The sequence below is a fragment of the Amborella trichopoda genome, chromosome 1 (genome assembly GCF_054954075.1).
Source record: "Amborella trichopoda isolate Santa Cruz 75 chromosome 1, AtrichopodaSantaCruz75HAP2 v2.0, whole genome shotgun sequence".
Taxonomy (NCBI): domain Eukaryota; kingdom Viridiplantae; phylum Streptophyta; class Magnoliopsida; order Amborellales; family Amborellaceae; genus Amborella; species Amborella trichopoda.
In genome coordinates, this window is record NC_142336.1 from 16,177,292 (window position 1) to 16,196,269 (window position 18,978).

An 18,978-nucleotide genomic window follows, 5' to 3' on the forward strand; every position below is an offset into this window, starting at 1 on the left:
CCATCTATTTTAAAGACAGTGGTTTGATGCATGAGGGAGAGCGACAACATAACAACAAGTTCGTCAGCTGACTCACCAAAATTTTCATAATTGACTTTGTTTTACCCTAATTTAAAATTGAGTAGGGTGTGTATAGAGCCGAAGCGCACCTTCAAATAAAAAAATGTGGTTTTAAAACTGAAAATCTTTGTGATAACCTTAGAGTATATCTTCACTCAATCCTCAAAAGAACTCGACGACCATCACATATAGTGTTTTCATGCCAAGGATGGTAATAAACATGATCGATGTCATAAAGGGCTTGTGTCATATGAGATAGGGCCTAGTACTCTCTAAAATGGACCCCATTAGGTTATTATGACCAAGGACTATGAATATAGAGATACAGTTCCAAGATTCAAAAATATCATAACGTAATTGGAGTCAGACCCATCCCAGCTACACATAAATGTGGTGTATGTTCATGAGGGCCTATAGTGGATTAATTCAAGGCTATAATCTCTAAAATAAGTTTGAATATCATCATTATGATTAAGACAAGATTTGGGCAAAAGAATGTAGTAAATTTGATTGAGTTTGGAGTCAAAATGGGGTCAAAAGGACATAACCACAAAAGATAACTAGAGCTGGATTTTTAGTTGAATACCTATGGATCTCAAATAACATATTCCAGAAATGACACACTTGTGACAACTAAGGTCCAGTCATAGATTGAGGTTCAAGAAGTAAAATAGTGCCAAGTTTGAGCCCATAACTGTTAGTTTTTTGGCAAAATATGAAATACGTATGTATGTATTTATGTATATATCACGATACTAGGTTGTTTGTGATTACATCTAACTTATATAAAACATGATGTTGGTACCTTCATGGATTACACAGTTATACAGTAGTGCTCCTTTCACATTTGAGCGATACGCTTATTGAAGAGGATTGACCTTGATTATTTGATAGGCACATTGTCAAAACTGGGGTTCAAGATTGCCTTGCAACATCTGATGGACATGATGTGATATGTAAAGTATTTTTCAATATACCCCATCATGTGTATTTCGTATTTTGACTCATATACATATACTAGCCCTTGAAGTTAATAAGATTCCATGAGAGAAACATAAATATACCCGGATTCTAGAGAGACAGTGACTGACCTACATTGAGACTCACAAAGAAATAGCATGAGGAAATTGAAAAGACCTTTTCTTGGTAGTAAGGTGTACAAAAATGGATCTGGTCATCATTATTTCTTTTGTTCTCAATAAATTACGCAGCTATTAAATATTCGATTAATCAAAAAATTTTCAAACTGAACGTTGGATTGTAGGTAAATGAATAGGTTCTCATATGAGTGCCCTACAAACTATACATACTAAGCAGGAAAAAAAACAAACAGCAGTATGGGAGTGTAATTTTTTTTTGTCCAAATCGTTACCGGTTCGATATATTTTGTTGGAGTACCTATATGAATATTCAAGTGACTTTTCACTTTTAATGGGAATTGGGCATTCTCTAAGGTGCTCTTGGAAACTAGGATTTTGACTGCAATGCCTTTAACAAGTAAGCATTATAGGGAGAAAACAAATTTTGAAGAGAAAAAGTGTAGTATGTGGGAGGCATACTTGCATGTGAACATAGTTTAAAGCTTATCCACTTACTGTTTTGCATGACACTATGTGGGGTCTATGTCTCTAGAACACCTTCAATTATGCATTTTGCTATGTGGAGAGTTTGGTTGTTTAAAAACATGCTAAGGGATTGTTCATATTGACAAAGGATGTTTTAAAATGAATACTAATTTTTCATTTTGTCAAAGCAATTTTCAAATCAAGGCAAATTACGACTTAAATGAAAGTTTTAGACCCACATTCCGATGAGCTAATCTATAGCATTTCATGCTCATTACATAATATTAGATGATTTTTCAAGATTCTCCTTGGTATATACTTGAAATTTTAACATGCATATACATGTGTTAGCCCTTGAATTGAATATTTGAGAATAATGTAGTTGGAAAACATAGCTCGTCATTGTCTTTGCTGCCACTTCTCCATCAAAAATTAGGGCTTCTCAACCAAATGGGAAGGAAATTTGGCTTGGAAGATTAATCGACAAGTAAACATGCCAAAAGTGGAGAATAGAGAGAAGGTAGAGAGAATCATATGATACTTTGAGCCCTTGAGAGAATAGAGAAACATTCATGGATTCTAGAGAGTTATTGACCTATATACCAAAATTCACACACAGACCGTAGGAGGAAATAGGAAAAACCTTGTCTCAATAACAAGGTATACAGGCACGGATAGACCCTTCTTATCTTCTTGTTTCTTCTCAATAAACTTTATAGCTAATCAGAAACCTTCCAACCCAAATGCATGACTAAATATAAATTAACATGGTCAATGATGAGTGACATAGAACTATTTGAAACTATTTTTTCAAATCATGACCTGTCACATTTCAAGCATGTTATATGTGTGAAGCCAAATCACGCATGTGGGCTTCATTTGTTTTTATACTTTATGTAGAATCTTTTTTCTTTTTCTAGGCCATTGGATTGGTATTTGATCCAAGGAATGTGGTGCTTTGTCTTGCTCCATGTTTAAGGGGGGTTTTTTCTTCATTGTTTTGGAGTGAGAGAACAAGAGAGAAAAAGTGAAGTAAAAGGAGAACTCACATGGGTTTTTCTGCCCAGGTTTTCTTCCCTATTTCTAGTGAGAGAAAGTGCTAAAAGAGGGAGTTTTGTTGAGTTCTTGAGGCTTGGCTGCTGGCCCAGTTTTAGAGAGAGAAAATGTACATTTGTTGTGTGTTTAGACCCTATATTGGGAGAGTTATAGCTTTTGTAAATTGAAGCTTTGCAACTCAATCTCTCTTGTAATCTCCATCAAATTAATATGTAAATCCTCACACCATTCTCTAGTGGATGTAGATCACGTTTTATGGCTGAACCATGTTAAATCTTTATGCTTTGTGAGTTCCATGTCGCTGTATTTTCATTCTTTTGATATTATATTGTTTCCATTGCTGATTTATGTTATTTATGATGTATGATAGTTAGTTTGATAAACCCCTGCTGTAATTGCACCACCATCTATCACAACAATTGGTATCAAAGCTTATGATTTGCAATTCTTTTGTTTGTGAAGAAAGGGGTTTGTTTTGCTATTGTGCTTATTTGTTGCATTTTTTTAAAAATTGAAAGGGCAATGAAATTTGAAAAACTAAATCAAAGTAATTGGGCAATATGGAAAATGATTATGGAAGATTATCTTGTTGGAAAAAAAATTTGATCGGCCCCTTCGAGGAAAAGAGGCCATGCCCCTTGAAATAGAAAATTGGGAATGAGATATTCTTGATCGAAAATATTTGGTAGCTAATCAACCATTTCACCTTCAATTTTATTTGATTTTTGTCAATGTAAAATATCTGCAGAGCTTTGACAATCTTTAGAGCAATCTTCTAAACAGCCATCTGGTGCAATAAAATGTATGGATTGAAAATGTTATTTTTTTAAAAAATAAAAGAAGGTGCAACAATTAGAGCGCATGTGAGTAAATTTAATTATATTTCTGCACAATTGATTCAGTTGGGATACCTTGGTTACCATTGTGATCAATACAATGGGTAACAAGTTACCTTTGAAGGATGTTGTCGCTTCATTGTTAAATGAAGAGTCTGGAAAGGCATCCACATGAATGTTAGTTAAATCAAATCAATCATTGGCAGCATGAGATAGAGGAAGAAGATAACATAGAAATCAACCATTTGGATTTAATAGGGGTAAATCTCATGGTAGAGGCAGGTCCAATCATAAAAAAGAAGGTTACTTGCTGATATTACAAGAAACCTGGTCATATAAGAAAATATTGTTATACTATGAAGAATAAACAAATGACCAAGGGCAATGATGGCCATGCCGAAGCAAGTATGGTATCTGATAGTGAAGATATGGTTACTTTTAATATTGTAGGCACAACATTGTCTACTGAAAATATTTGGGTCTGGGACTCTGGTGCTTCATTTCATGTTTGCCTAGAAAGATCATATTTTCATCGTACATACATGTGGATGGTGACTTATTCTATCTTGGTGATGATTGAGCTTGTAAAATCTTGGGTATTGAAAATGATGTTATCAAACAATCAGATAGAAGGAAGCACACATTGAGAAATGTGAGGCATGTTCTCGACTTAAAGAAAAGTCTTATTTTAACATGGCAATTAGATGATTCTGGCTTCATAGTAACGATAGAAGATTTCAAGAGGTTGCATGACAATATTGAAAGGGCAAAAGATGAGTCTCTACATCCTTCATGGCATGACTCAAAAGAATGATGCTGCAGAAAAGATCGTTATTACAACTAGTAAGCAAGAGGACATGTAGGTTTGGTATAGTCGCTTGAGTCGTCTTAATAATCATGGTATGAAGGTATTGCAAAGTCAAAACCTTATTCTTATTTCTAACATTCTTTTCTTGATTTTTGTGATTATTGTGCCATGGACAACCAACATAGAGTTAGCTTTGAAAGTAGTGATTCTCATAAAAAATTAGTAAAGCATTAGAATTGATATATTATGATGTTTGTGGCCTGATTAATGTTAAATATCTCGGTGGAGTTTCTTATTTTGTCACTTTTTAAAATGATTATTCTAGAAAGTGTTGGTTATATCCTTTGGTATCTAAAGATCAAGTTTTTGAAGTTTTTGAAGCCAAGGTTGAAAAAGAAACGTAGAGATTTATCAAATACTTGCAAACTGATAATGATGGTGAATATTGCTCGAATGATTTTGATGCTTTTTATAGAGAGAATGACATCCACAGGTTAAGGACTGTCCCTGAGACACCCCAACAAAATGGTGTCATTGAGAAGATGAATACGACCATCATTGAAAGAGTAAGAAGCATGTTTTTTGAGCTAAAGCTGCTAATACAGTTGTATATTCAATTAATAGATCTCCTAGTGCACCCTTGAATCCTTAAATTCTTTAGAGAGGTAAAAGTGTGTCATATGGAACTCTTGAGAACATTTTGGTGTGAAGCTTATGTTCAAGTGCCTAATGAAAGTAGAGCCAAGTTGGATGTCAAGTAAAAAAGATGTGTTTTTCTTGGGTATGGTGGTGATGATAGAGTTTATAGGATTTGAAATCCTATTGCTAAGAAGACTATAAGAAGTAGGGATGTTCTTTTTAATGACAATGTGAAGTTTACTCAAAAGAAGCAAGAAGAATCAAAGCAAGAAAGGCTTGTTATGGATTTACAAGTCCAAAATCCCTTTTTCACCTCGACAAGTGCAAGAGACTTAATGTGAAGTTTCCTAAAAGGAAGCAAGAAGTGCCAAAGCAAGAAAGGCTTGTTGTGAACAAACAAGTCCAAAATCCATTTATTTCACCTCAGCAAGTACAAGAGACTCAAGTTCAAGCTCAAGACAGTTTTGATGGAGGCAATGTTAGTTATGAGGATGACATTGAATTAATTGAAGATGAAGAAGGCCTACCGGTTACACATGTGCCAGAATTGAGAAAATCCACATGCCCTCACAAGCCCACATAAAGGTATTTTCCTTCCTTATATTATGCTTTGTATATGGATGGTGGTGAACCTGAATCTTTTCAAGAGGTTATTTATTGCCCTAATGCTAAAAAATGGCATAAGGCAATGGAAGAGGAGATTGATATTTTGCATTAAAATAATATATGGGAGTTGGTGGAACTTCCACATAGAAAAAAAGCATTAAAGAATATGTGGGTATATGCAACTAAGTGGGATGCAAATAGTCTCATGCAATATAAGTCCAGAGTTGTGGTGAAAGGTTATAGAAAAAAACTAGACGTTGATTTTAATGAAATTTTTCCTCCAGATGTTAAGCATAACTATATTATAGTTATTTTATCTTTGGTTGCTAATTTGAATTTCAAGCTAGAACAACTTAATATTAAAACTACCTTCTTGCAAGGTGATCTTAATGAAGAAATTTATGTGTGAGCATGAAGATTTTGAGAATAAATCCAATCCTAACTTGGTTTGCAATTTGAAAAAGAGATTGTATGGTTTGAAATATGAGCCCAATGGCCCATATTCAATCTGGGTAGATCTGACGGACACAAACTCATTTCATATTTGAATTGTAATACATGTAATAGCTCATGAATTTAAAATTTTAGCATCTTGGGAACGTACGTTCTCATTGTTATAAATTCCACTTCTCAATCAAATTCAGGGCGAGGGAAATTCAACTTAGAAGATAGGTGAAGAAGAGAACCAAAAACATAAGATGATAAGAAAATAGAGATAAAACATTGAGCTACATATACGAGCCCATGAGAGAATAGAGAAACACACTCAGATTCTAGAGAGATACTGAGTGACATACACTAAGGGGTCGTTTGTGTACCTGAAAATCTATTACATGACAATCGATTACGAGGAAATATGACATTTCCACTATTTGGTTACACTTTATAGTAAGGAAATGGAAAGAGATTACCCAAGAATTCCCCAAAATCATGAAACACATTCTGGGCAGTAAAAAGTGAAAAATCTATCACACTTGACGGGTAATTTTTAGAAATCTTTTGTGTGCGTCTCTCTGCCCTATCTCAGTTACATAAAATGTCCACCCACCTACTCGGTTTGCATACATGCTCCTTCTCTCTCTAAGCTCGTCTCGTCTCTCTTAAACCCTAATAACTGGTTTGCATAAGGTGCTCCTTCTATCTTTAAGCCCAGTCCTCTCCTCTGTACTTTTACCTTTTTTTTAAGTCCCCTTTACTCTCTCATCTGACTTTTTCCATTCTCCCTTTCTCCTTAGCATATTCATTCTCCTTAGCATATTTAATCAATAAGAAATTACACAGCACAATTATAATAAAAAATTTCACCCAACATAAGAAATTACACAACATAATTATAATAAACAATTTCACCCAATATAATCCTCATAATAGATTAATAAACGTTCCTCATAAGAGATTAATAAAAGTTCAATTAAAATAATATACCTCTTTAGTTTCCTCCAATACCTCAAAATTTTCTATTGCAATTACCAACCCTTCTAGTTTACTAATCAAACTTCTTCCCATTTTCTAACTTGTACCATAAAAATTTTTTATTTGGTATTATAAATGTATTGCTTATTTGAAATTATATAAATAGACATTTGAAAGACTTCTATAAAAAATAAATAAAAATAAGGCTCATCACAATAAAAATATGTTATTACAATCATATTATTCCAATGACTTGTTATGTTGAAATCAAAGTCTAATCATGTTAGAAGACATGTGATTCCATATAAGTGCCAAAGACATATAAAATAAGTAAGAAATTGTGTGATGATGACTTTAGAATGATACAAGTTATTATTAGAAAATCGTTTTGGAATGGTGATGATGCTATTATTAAAAAATATTTTTGGAATGATGTGATGATGACTATAATTCCGCATTTCAGTGGAATTTTGTGACAAGAAAAAGAAAGAAATGATAGTTTACAAGGAAGTGCTAGTAAAATGTTCATAATGCATGTCTTATATTTCTTTCAGACATAGCCAAACAGTAGCCATGTATTTCTCAAGTTGCATCTAAATACTACCTAAACAGTAACTATCTATTTACAGGAGTGTAGTACCCAGTAATGTATTACACCAGTAATATATTTCACAGACAATATATTTCCAGGTATCCAAACGGCCCCTAAGACTCACATAGAGACAGCATTAAGAAATAGAAGAGACCTTAATTTGATAATAAGTTGTACAGACATGGATAAGATCATCTTTTATTTCTTTTCTTCTCAATAAATTATTGTGAAACTACGAAAAGTTCAATTAAATAGAGGTCTTGCGACCCGATTGGATGTCAATGAACAATGCCACTTATGAGAGACCTATATGCATAGAGTCCTTGAAAAAGAAAAGAAAAAAAAAAAAGAAGAAGAAAAGAAAGGAACTTTATCAAAGTGTGATTTTTTTTTGGGAAAATTACAAAACCCCCCCCAGAATATACTATTCACTCAACTTACCCCTTCTGACTTTTCTCTCTCATCTTTTTCCCTTCAACAAATTATCTTTGCAAAAAGCCCCCAACCTAAGAAAAAGTAAAAAAGGGTCCAAAATACCCTTTTGTCTTCATACCCCTTCTCTACGCACCCGAAGCTTTTCCCACGCGTTTCGGCACTATAAAAACACGCTCTAGCACACAAGCTTTTGGATCCAGAGCGCTCCGGCAGTAAATCACTTCGATCTAGCAGTTTAGTACGTCGCTCCGGCAATACAATCTCTGCTCCGGCAATGTCTACATGCGCTCCGACAATACTCTTTTGGAGCACATCACTCCGACGGTGTGGCAACGCGCTCCGGCATTGTTTGATCTCACTCCGAAAGTGGCAATTGCGATCTGGCAGTCATTTCAAAGCGGTCCGGTATTGTTGCTCTTTGCTCCTGCAATAGGCAACTTAGGACCGCCAATTGAATTTTTATTGCACGGTAAGGGTATTTTTGTCAAAAAAAAATACAACTTTTTACTTTGGGAGGGTTTTTGCGAGGAAAACTTGTTGAGGAGAAAAAAGTGTGAGAAAACGTTTGGGTGGGGGTAAGTTGAGTGAATAGTATATTCTTGGGAGGTTTTTGTAATTTTCCCTTTTTCTTTTCCTTATTGTTGCTATTTCAATATAATTTAATTTGATGGAGCCATGATCTATCACATTTCGAGCAAACACCTCCATGGATTCCACTATAGTAAGTGAGATTGGTTCCTATCTAGCATTCTCTAGAGTGTGCATTAAAACTAGGATTTTTTAGTGCATGGCCATTAACGCCGCAAGTTTTTCAAAGAGAAATAACTTTTTATCAAACAAAATTCTATCAAATTTGGACAATGTCATAGTTTTGTCCCAACTATTCAAGGGAAAATCACCCAAGGGATTGCTCAGAGACTTTTCATGGTCGAGCAACTAGAATAAGTGTATACAGTGCCTTGTTATGTTTGGTTGTATCGTGGAGGTATTCTCACCGCAACCCGATTGCATAATTCATCTTTTTAAGTCCCCCATTAAATACCTCAAAGACAATGCAACCATGTTATACCCCCAAGTCTTATAGTCAAAGCAATATGACTGTTTGGGTTTCCACGAACTTTGATTTCTTTCTTTTGGAACTCAAGCATACTTTGAACAGTGGAGGAACAAGTTTCATTTAGAAGTTAGAGTTTGCCATAATTCTTTTGACCTCACATTAGCAATATCAAACTTTGGTGATGCATTTGAAACCATAGTTATTCCTTTAATCATTTTGACATATGCTATGCACCTTGACCTCAATTATGCATGCCACAGTTGAGCCATTTTGGTCACGATTATAATGTCAGGAAAATGGTTAAAGTAAAGCCTCAACTCATAACTTATCAAAAATTGAATTCAAGTTTTGAAAATCCCTTAAATTGATTATCCCAGCTTGAACATTATAGTTGTGCAAAAACATTAGGATTTGAAATTCTAAAAGTAGTGTATATTGCAACAAATCATCTAAGCCATCCATTTCTCTCTAAAAATAAGTGTTCTGCAAGATTTGTACCATTTTTTTAGTTTTAATTTTATTATCGGTGTTAAAAATTAGGATCTGAAAGTGCGCTCCAGATGAAGATTTTATGAGGCTTTATTTTGTTTTCATAAAGCCTAGGCCCTATAAAAACTTCATCATAATGTTTTGACTACAGTAAACCCAAGCCAGTAAAGATGGAGTTTCTTAAGGCCTTTCTGTGTCGTTTGGATCCGAGGATACCAAATATCATGTTTTATCCACGGTATTTTGCATAAAAACATATTTGGTAACTTTTGTTTTGGATACAATCATGTTTTCTATAACCAAGAAAGATGGCTAAAAAGTTGGGTAGCCGAATCATGATTTGTGTAAACACGAGAGAGAGAATACAATATAATGCAACTGAGGATAATACTATTTTCACACAACTAAAATGCCCACTTTATTAAATACCATTAATTCTACCAAAACATTCCCACAAATTAAAGAAAGAAACTACTTCAAATTTTAAGTTTTAGAGAGAGAAAATATCTTAAAATTTTAGAGAGAGAAACTATATCAAATTTTAGAAAGAAAAACTAACTCAAAATGTTTTAAAAAAATAAACTATCTCAAGAAAAATTAGAGAGAGAAACTATCTCAAATATCAAGTTTTAAAGAGAAAAAATATCTTAAAATTTTACAGGGATAAATTATATCAAGTTTTAAAAAAAGAAATACCTGAAATATTTTAGAGAGAGAAACTATCGCAAAAAAATTTAGAGAGAGAAACTATCTCAAAAAAATTTAAAGAAAGACACTAAGATCAATTTTCAAGTTTTAGAAAGAAAATATATCTTAAAATTTCAGAGAAAAAAGCTATATCATAATTTAGAAAGAGAAACTATATCAAATTTTAGAGAGAAACTATCTCAAAGTTTTTAGAGAGAAACTATATCAAATATTCAGTTTTAAAGAGAATATCTTAAAATTTTAGAGAGAAAAACTACATTAAACTTTAGAGAAAGAAATTACCTAAAACATTTTAAAGAGAGAAACTTTCTCAAAATTTTAAGGGAGAAATTGTATCAAATTGTAAGTTTTAGCTAGAGAGTATCTTAAAAGTTCAAAGAGAGAAACTATATCAATTTTTAGAGAAAGAAACTATATCAATTTTTTTAGAATGAGAAACTATCTTAAGAATTTGAGAGAGAGTAACTATATTAAATTTAAAGTTTTAGACATAAAAAGTATCTTAAAATTTTAGAGAGTGGAACTATATCAAATTTTAGAGAGAGAAATTACTTGAAATTTTTTTGAGAAAAACTATCTCAAAAATTTTAGAGAGAGAAAATATGTCAAATTTTAAGTTTTAGATATAAAAAGTATCTTAAAATTTTTGAGAGAAATACGTTACCAAATTTTAGAGAGAGAAACTACCCGAAATATTTTAGAGAAAGAAAATATCTCAAAAATATTTAAAGAAAGGAACTATATCAAATTTCAAATTTCAAATTTCAAATTTTAGAGATTGAAAGTGTCTTAAAATTTTAGAGAGATAAACTATCTCTAAAAATTTAGAGAGATAAACTATTTCAAATTTCAAGTTTTTGAGAGAAAAAGTATTTTAAAATTTTCAACGGAGAAACTATATTAAATTTTAGAGAGAGAAACTATATCACATTTTAAAGAGAGAAACTGCCTGAAATTATTTTGAGAGAAAACTACGTCAAATTTCAAGTTTTAGAGAGAGAAAGTATCTTAAAATTTTAGAGAGTGAAACTATATCAAATTTTAGAAAGAAAAACTACATAATTTTTTAGAGAGAAACTATATTAAATTTTTTAGAGAAATAATCTCAAAATTTCAAGTTTTAGAGAGATAAAGTATCTTAAAATTTTAGAGTATCAAATTTTAGAGAGAGAAACTACCTAAAGTTTTTTGAAGAGATACTATTTCAAAATTTTTAGAGAGAAAAACTATCTCAAATTTCATGTTTTAGACAAAGAATCTTAAAATTTTAGAAAGATAAATTACCAGAAAATTTTTAAAGAAAGAGTATCTTAAAATTTTAAAAAGAGAAACTGCCAAAAAAATTTTAGAGCGAGTGAGTATCTTTAAAGTTCAGAGAGTAAAGTTATATCAAATTTTAGAGAGAGAAATTATCTAAATTTTTTTAAAGAGAAACTATCTCAAAATTTTAATAAAAAGAAATTATATCAAATTTTAAGTTTTAGAGAGAAATAATCTGAAAATTTAAGAGAGAAATTTTCTCAAAATTTTTAGAGAGCGAAACTATATCAAATTTCAAATTTAAGAGAAAGAAAGTATCTTAAAATTTTAGAGAGTGAAATTATATCAAATTTGAGAGAGAGAAATTACCTGAAACCTTTTAGAGGGATAAAGTATCTCAAAATTTTTAGAGAGAAACTATCTCAAATTTTAAGCTTTAGAGAGGAAAAGTATCTTAAAATTTTAGTAAGAGAAACTATATCAAATTTTAGAGAGAAAAACTACCTGAAAATTTATAGAGATAGAAACTATCTCAAAATTTTGGAGAGAGAAATTGTCAACTATTTGAAATATCAATTTTTTAGAGAGAGAAACTATTACAAAATTTGTAGAGAGAGAAACTATATCAAAATTTAATGTTTTGGAGAGATAAACTATCTCAAAAATTTTAGAAAGAGAAACTATATCAAAATTTAATGTTTTGGAGAGATAAACTATCTCAAAAATTTTAGAAAGATAAACTATCTCAAAATTTCAAGTTTTATGTATTCCATCTCTGTGTTCCAATTGTGTTCGCCAAACATAGAAAAAAGTATGCTTAAGTATTCTTTTCTGGTAAACTGTTTGCATATATACTTTTTTTTTTGGGAAAAATTTATATAAAGTTGCAACCTTAAAATGTAGAATTAAAGGTACAGTTCAAAAATCCATCACAAAATGGTTGTTTGGATATTGGAAAACCCTCTAATTTATCATTTTGATATTGAGATATATGAAAATGAAAAAAAAAAACGATTTTGAGTCTGCAAAATAGTGTATCTTGCAACACATTATCTAGACCATCCATTTTCAAAAAAATTATGTGTTTATATATCTACTTGATTTGAAGTTTTGAACCATTTTTAAAGTTTAAAATTTTACAATTAGAGATAAAAATAGATTCTCAAGCCATCCTAAGAATTTTTTAAATTAAAATTACATTTATAATAAAATTTAGAGGTGCACCTTAATTGGATTGTTTAAGGTTGCAACCTTATACAAACCACCCTCAATTTTTTCATGTAAATATTTTCTTGTTAAACAACCCTTGATAGCAAACCAGGTTATACATAAAGATATCCAAATATGAGATTTGCATAATCTGGGTATCAAAACCATCCAAACAAGTCATGTTTGAGTAACCAGATTTTAACATAACCAAGACATTATAGGTTTTGATTCAAAACCTCGGTTTGTTAACCTATGTAGCCAAACGAGACCATAACAATCAAATAGAACAATTGCCAACTATTACAAATTATACTTGATAAATTTTTGAGCTTTTGTCGTTTGAATTCATTTCAACTCAGCAAAATAAAAACTTTTCCTTTATATTCCATTAATTATTGCTTACCACTGTCTTTAAACTACACAAGGACACAGTTTTCATGAATGCTAGGATACTTATGTAGATATGCGTCTCCACTTCATGATCCATTTTTTAGATTTGCACCTAATTTTTATGTGTGTACAATTTCTAACATGGAGATTATGATGTGTAAAATAAATAAATACCAAAAATAATAATCTTTTTAAAAAAAATTTGAACCGATGATTTTACGGTTTTTGGGACCACAATTCATCCATTTTTCATATGGATGTGTGACGCTTTGGTGGCTGCAAATATAGCTATGCGCCCCTCTACTGACAAATTACTTTTCGACTAAATAATACATTCCCAATGAAGTCTACTCACCACGTGATGGAACTCTGGCAACAGCCCAGAAACATGACCCTAGAGTCATTAAAATAATTGGTGCATGCCTAGCTTAAGCCCAAGGGCTACTTTTCACCCCACCCCCATGTATTGCAACTCCATTATAGAGAGAGAGAAATAATTGGTGAATCCCAATAATATGGTTGGATCATTGAATGAGATGGTACATTTGCTGTCATGGGGGGCTAAAGTGAAAGCAAACTTCCATTGTTGCATGTGTGTACAGCATGAAAGTGACAAGCTCCCACTTCATTGCCTGCGAATCTCAAAATCTTAGGGCCCTAAGTCGAAGTTTGAAGAAATTATACATGTAGGTTAGTAACGAGGCAAAACGGCCATTCACTGGCAAACTTTTGGCTGATCAAACATCAACTGTTCACATAAAATGACAAATATAAAAGTTGTCTAGCTCTCTTGTGGACCATATCATCAAGAGCCTGATAACGCAAATTAAACCGTCTTATGCACTCATTCACGCATTGATCAAACAGTGCATGAGACTGGATCTGCTAAGCTATAAGCAGAAAAGCGAGCCATCCAAGCTTGGCAAGTTCACTGAATAATGGCAACCTCGAAGCGCAAATGAACCACGCCATCAATGAAGTAGGGGCCATTATCCTTCATAAATTCGGACCATGAGATGCTAAAGACGTTGGACCACCCATAGAGCTCCTTCTTGGTGAAGGTGTGTGTGAATGATAAATCTGGATATGATAAATACCTTGATGCCAACTGCCCAGCAAACTTGAACTTAACTTTAACGCTCTCTATGCCTTCAAACCCCAAGTGGAGACCAAAGAATTCGGAGCTATTCCCCTGATCCTTGCATTCTGCGGAAAGGTAGAACTTATGAGCCCTTAGATGGAACCAGTCTGAATATATGCTTCCCTTTGGAAATAGGGAAGCACATTCCTCCCGGCGCAGATCAAACAAGACGATGCATTCATTGTGGGGTGTCTCCCAGTCCAACACCTTCACATGGTGGAATTTGTACGTGCGCTCAGCCATAAGAGCCTACTGTTTTTTCGGGGCCTCGGCCTTAAATAAAAAGGCATCCAACACCACCTTTGAGATGAGGCCATATTCCAAATCTTCGCATTTAAGAATTTCTTTGAGCATGTGGGTTGTCATGTAAGGGAATCGGATGAGGGGGATGTGTTTTGAGCATAGGATATCACATCGCTCCTGAAGCTTGGGGTATTTAGCACGTGCCCACTTCAGGGCAAAGTTAAACACCTCGTCCTCTGATTGCAATAGTAGCTTCTTACTCAATAACAACTGCTCAATAGCCAGTAGAGGTAGGGAGATCAACTCCTCATCGTTGTACCTGTTGGCAAAGGACAATGCATTGCAACTAAAACAGTGAGGAGAGAATAAGAACTCCAAAAACTAGCTCGATACAAATTACTAAATTAAGACTCTACATGTTCTTCCATGGGAAAATATCTAGATAATTGTTTTTCGATCATGTCTCTACACTTTCTCTATGTTTTTAAGCCATCAAGACACAAATGGCATGTGGGGGGGGGGGGGGGGTTTAGACTATCCGATTTTTATAAAAAATTGACTAAAATCAATTTTAGTTGTATTGGGAATGCTGATGCAACCTAGTTTTAGGCTTTGCTACACACTAAAGGGCGTCCGCTTCCTGTGCGTTTCTCAACATGAGAAAGTAAAAATTTTCTCGCTTCAAGCAAATTTAGATCAACAGTTTACCAATTGGAACGGATATTTTCAAAACTTCAATAACACTAAAAGGGGGGTACTTCCCCATAAAAACCACAAACAATATAGTTCTTAAAGAGTATTGCATTTTGGCAGTACCCAACCATCTTAACATCCAAGACATGAAAAGTGGTGTTTGGGATTCATACCATGTCACTAACAGTATCCAGTAGCCATCAACAGCACTAGAGGAGACAATAATCCAATAGTGGGACCCTGTTGAACAAATAATCATAAGACCAAATCCAGTAGCACACAATGCCTGGCCTTTGAAAGGAAACTGGTGAAGGCCAACACTCACAAGAAGCTTCCATACTTGGTGACATCCATCAAACTCACGTCACCATAATGCACAAAAGGACCATATGCTAACACATTAGATGTCACAGAAGACCTCCCTAAATCAGAAGCAGGTGAATGACAATATGATCATACACTTGATCTTAGTCAAAAGGCTAAGAAAGAAATATAATCTTACTCATAATGAGAAAATGACGGCAAGTCATAAGGCAATAATATGTACTAGATAGATACCATTCTTTCAAATCATCACATGAATCTGGCCCAACAATTATGGAATTCTTCATGAATAAAATAAGCCTTAGATAATGACACATACATAGATGTGCCTTCAAGTTCATTTCTGACGAGATGTAGTGAGTTTCTTTGTTAATACAGACTGCACCTGTTCCATCTATGATATTGGAATCAATCTTAGTACTTAATGCAGTGAATGAACATACCACTCAATCCTTTCACATGTTGCACATTCTCAATTGTAGCATCCCAGTGAGTACTCAAGGAAAACAGAAATCTTCAATATACATTGATTGCAGAAAATCCAGGTCAGATCATGTCCAGATGCTAGATTAAACAAGAATTATTCTAGAGAATCGGGTTTTTACAGAACCGCATCCACAAGCCCAGTTGTTGTGCAAGCACTCCAAACTGAGTTTCATTGATTTAGGGGAATCCTGGAACCTCAAGGACTTTTCAAGAGATATTCACTACATACACTTAAAAAATACTGCTTTCTTCTGATATTTTATAGGATACCGCAGAGTATGATAATTTATATTTCAAATTGTCTTGATGCTTGTTCAACTTTTCCTATTTTTTAATTATCAAACACTTAACAAAATATTCAAAAATCAAAATTTGGTTTGGGTTTTGGAAACTTCATATGGTATCCAACAAGATTATTGGATTGGGTAAGAGATTTCTCCATCCCCTAAGGCCCCATTTAGATGGACCAAATATTTTAACCAGCAACCGTGTTTTCCTCGAGCCATGTAGAAGTAAAAGCGGCCCAGCTTGGTCCATTCCACTATTCAGACGTGACGGACTTTTGTTGTAACCTCGCTTATCAACAAACGCCACCAAACACCTCTGACACTGAAAAAAAAAAATATTTTTCCCCCATTTATAGATAACTCACATGGTTTGTCAAAGTTGTTCAAGCCATCCAAATGGGACCTAAATCATTCAAAATTGTTTGAAGCAACAATAGTTGTTATAGATACCCCGTATTCTCAAATCTTTCTTTCAATACCAGGTATATCCTAAACCATCTTTCATAAGGACTCCTAACCTCACTATATCCTACTTTCCCACTATAGGTCCCACATCTAGTTTGTTGACACAGATACCACCCTTAGCCACTGCATAATTACCGGGAAAAACAGATGTGAATTTATCTCCACAAGAACTTTCATTATCACCATACGCCATGTCACAATATATTGTGTGCTTATGCACATGTTCCAATCATTGGTAACAAAGGGAGATTAACCATGATTATTAATATCACAATCAATTAAATATTCAAGCTTTCAAGAAAGAAATGAGCTTTTCTTAATTGTAAGCAAGGGGAAACAAACAATGTAGAAATTAATTATGAAAGCATGCAAAAAAGAGAATGCGTACTTAAAAAACTCACACTGATGCTCAGCAATGGTAAGCAAGGGGAAACAAATAATGTAGAAATTCATTATGAAAGCATGCAAGAACGATAGAATGCGTACTTAACAAATAATGTAGAAATTAATTATGAAAGCATGCAAGAAAGAGAGAATGCGTACTGAAAAAACTCGCACTGATGCTCTGCAAGGCACTGCTTAGCAGCATCTATGAGAAGTTTTACTGCATCTAACGTATTAAAAGGAAATTCTAAATACTGTGAGGCACGTGCTGGTGTCATCGGGAAACTACTCAGCAATAGGCCACATTGGTGAATGCATGAAACAACATCAAATTTGTCGGCAATCACCATCAAGTTCATTAGAAGTTCCAGAGAACTTGTTGACATCGCCCCACTGTACATAAACTTCAGTAGGTCCATGAAAGCTTCCTCCTCTGTTTCAAACACAAGATATATCAAATTCAGTGTTATTTGGTGTGCTATAACTATTGGGTATGCACATCAACACTAATGGGAAGGTTTGCGCATGCAAGGGAACAAACATACTATAAATTAGGCTGTAGATCAATGGTTTCCTCTCAACTTAAATTTTCTTTCCATAGAAACTCTCTATCACAGGCATATTGCTCTAGGCAAACTGGAAATTCCCCAAATTAAATTAACCCAAATAAATAATATTTCATTCTTCTCATCTAATTTTTTGACATTCTTTGAAATCATTGTGAATCCTACTAGGCCCTTGCTATTCAAATTGAAATTCCAAAAGAGTATTAAGTTTCAGGTAAACAAGTGTAGGAACATGCTGGTTTTTAGAACTCCCAAAATTCCATAACTTCTTATAACAAATTACCACAGTTTCAACAAATGTGAAAATGTAACATAGAGGTTGACAACATTAAATTTGTCATCAACACTGAAAAAATGAAATTTTAGGCATAAAAGTATCATCCGTGGTGCAGAATGGGCAGATAGATAATCAAAACCTTACGAGACAGCTCAAATGCCTTTGAAGCCTCACATAAGAAAGGTTGGGAAAATCTTTCTTGATATGTTTTCATGTTAATGATTGAAATATAATTTCTTATATATTATTGATTTTACCAGATGCATTGATCCGTAGTGTCACATCTTTCTGGTTGGATTCATACATGCCATTACAGAAAAGCTTCAAAATCAAGATCCATTTCAGTTATTTCATTCATAAAAGCTACATAAACATAATTGGAAGCAAAGTTGCATCATACCTTGTAAAAGTATGGACTTCTTGCAACCAAAATGGCAGATACAATATGTACTCTTTTCACTCTTAAAACAGTTGAACAATCTTTGCTCGAAGATGGAACACTGTTGTTTTCCATGTCATTTCCTACAATGAAAGTGAGTCGTCAAATGAATAATACTGAAGAAGATCAAGGTGATGAACAAATATCCAGAACAAACAAAACAGAAAAATGTTTGAGGTCAGTTTCCATCACTCGTATCCCCGGTGCGAATAAGGAGAGAACAGTGCGCGACCTAGGTCCGCAGGTACTAAAAAGCTTGTGGACTACGGAAGCCATAGGACAATAAGCCCTGATCCAGAAGTGAAATTTCCCACAATCTCAGAATGACCTAAAAAGGCGTAGGATCGGGGCTAAGGGTCTCCTAAGAACACCTGCCAAGTTTCGTCGCAATCCGACAAATTTAAGGCAATGCAGAGGAAAAAACAGTTTTGAAAATTCTGCCTATATCATGCTAAAAATGGACTGTGAACTACAATATCATTATCGGAGCGTCAAATGGTCTCCAGACCATCGTTGTTGGATTCAAAACATTCGAAAACCTCAGGGTACT

General features: G+C 33.7%; 1 protein-coding gene and 1 pseudogene across 1 annotated transcript; both read right to left on the minus strand.

The window, feature by feature from the left end:
- Window positions 1–13,620: 13,620 nt before the first annotated feature.
- Window positions 13,621–18,504, minus strand: LOC18425770 (BTB/POZ domain-containing protein POB1). Its single transcript, XM_088852941.1, has 3 exons — window positions 18,390–18,504; window positions 17,306–17,579; window positions 13,621–14,826 (listed from the first exon to the last, which is right to left on the minus strand). Exons 2-3 carry the CDS (start codon window positions 17,563–17,565, stop codon window positions 14,514–14,516), a joined length of 573 nt encoding a protein of 190 aa, XP_088709067.1. The 5' UTR covers window positions 17,566–17,579; window positions 18,390–18,504; the 3' UTR covers window positions 13,621–14,513.
- Window positions 14,052–14,507, minus strand: LOC148783587 (BTB/POZ domain-containing protein At2g46260 pseudogene; annotated as a pseudogene).
- Window positions 18,505–18,978: the final 474 nt, after the last annotated feature.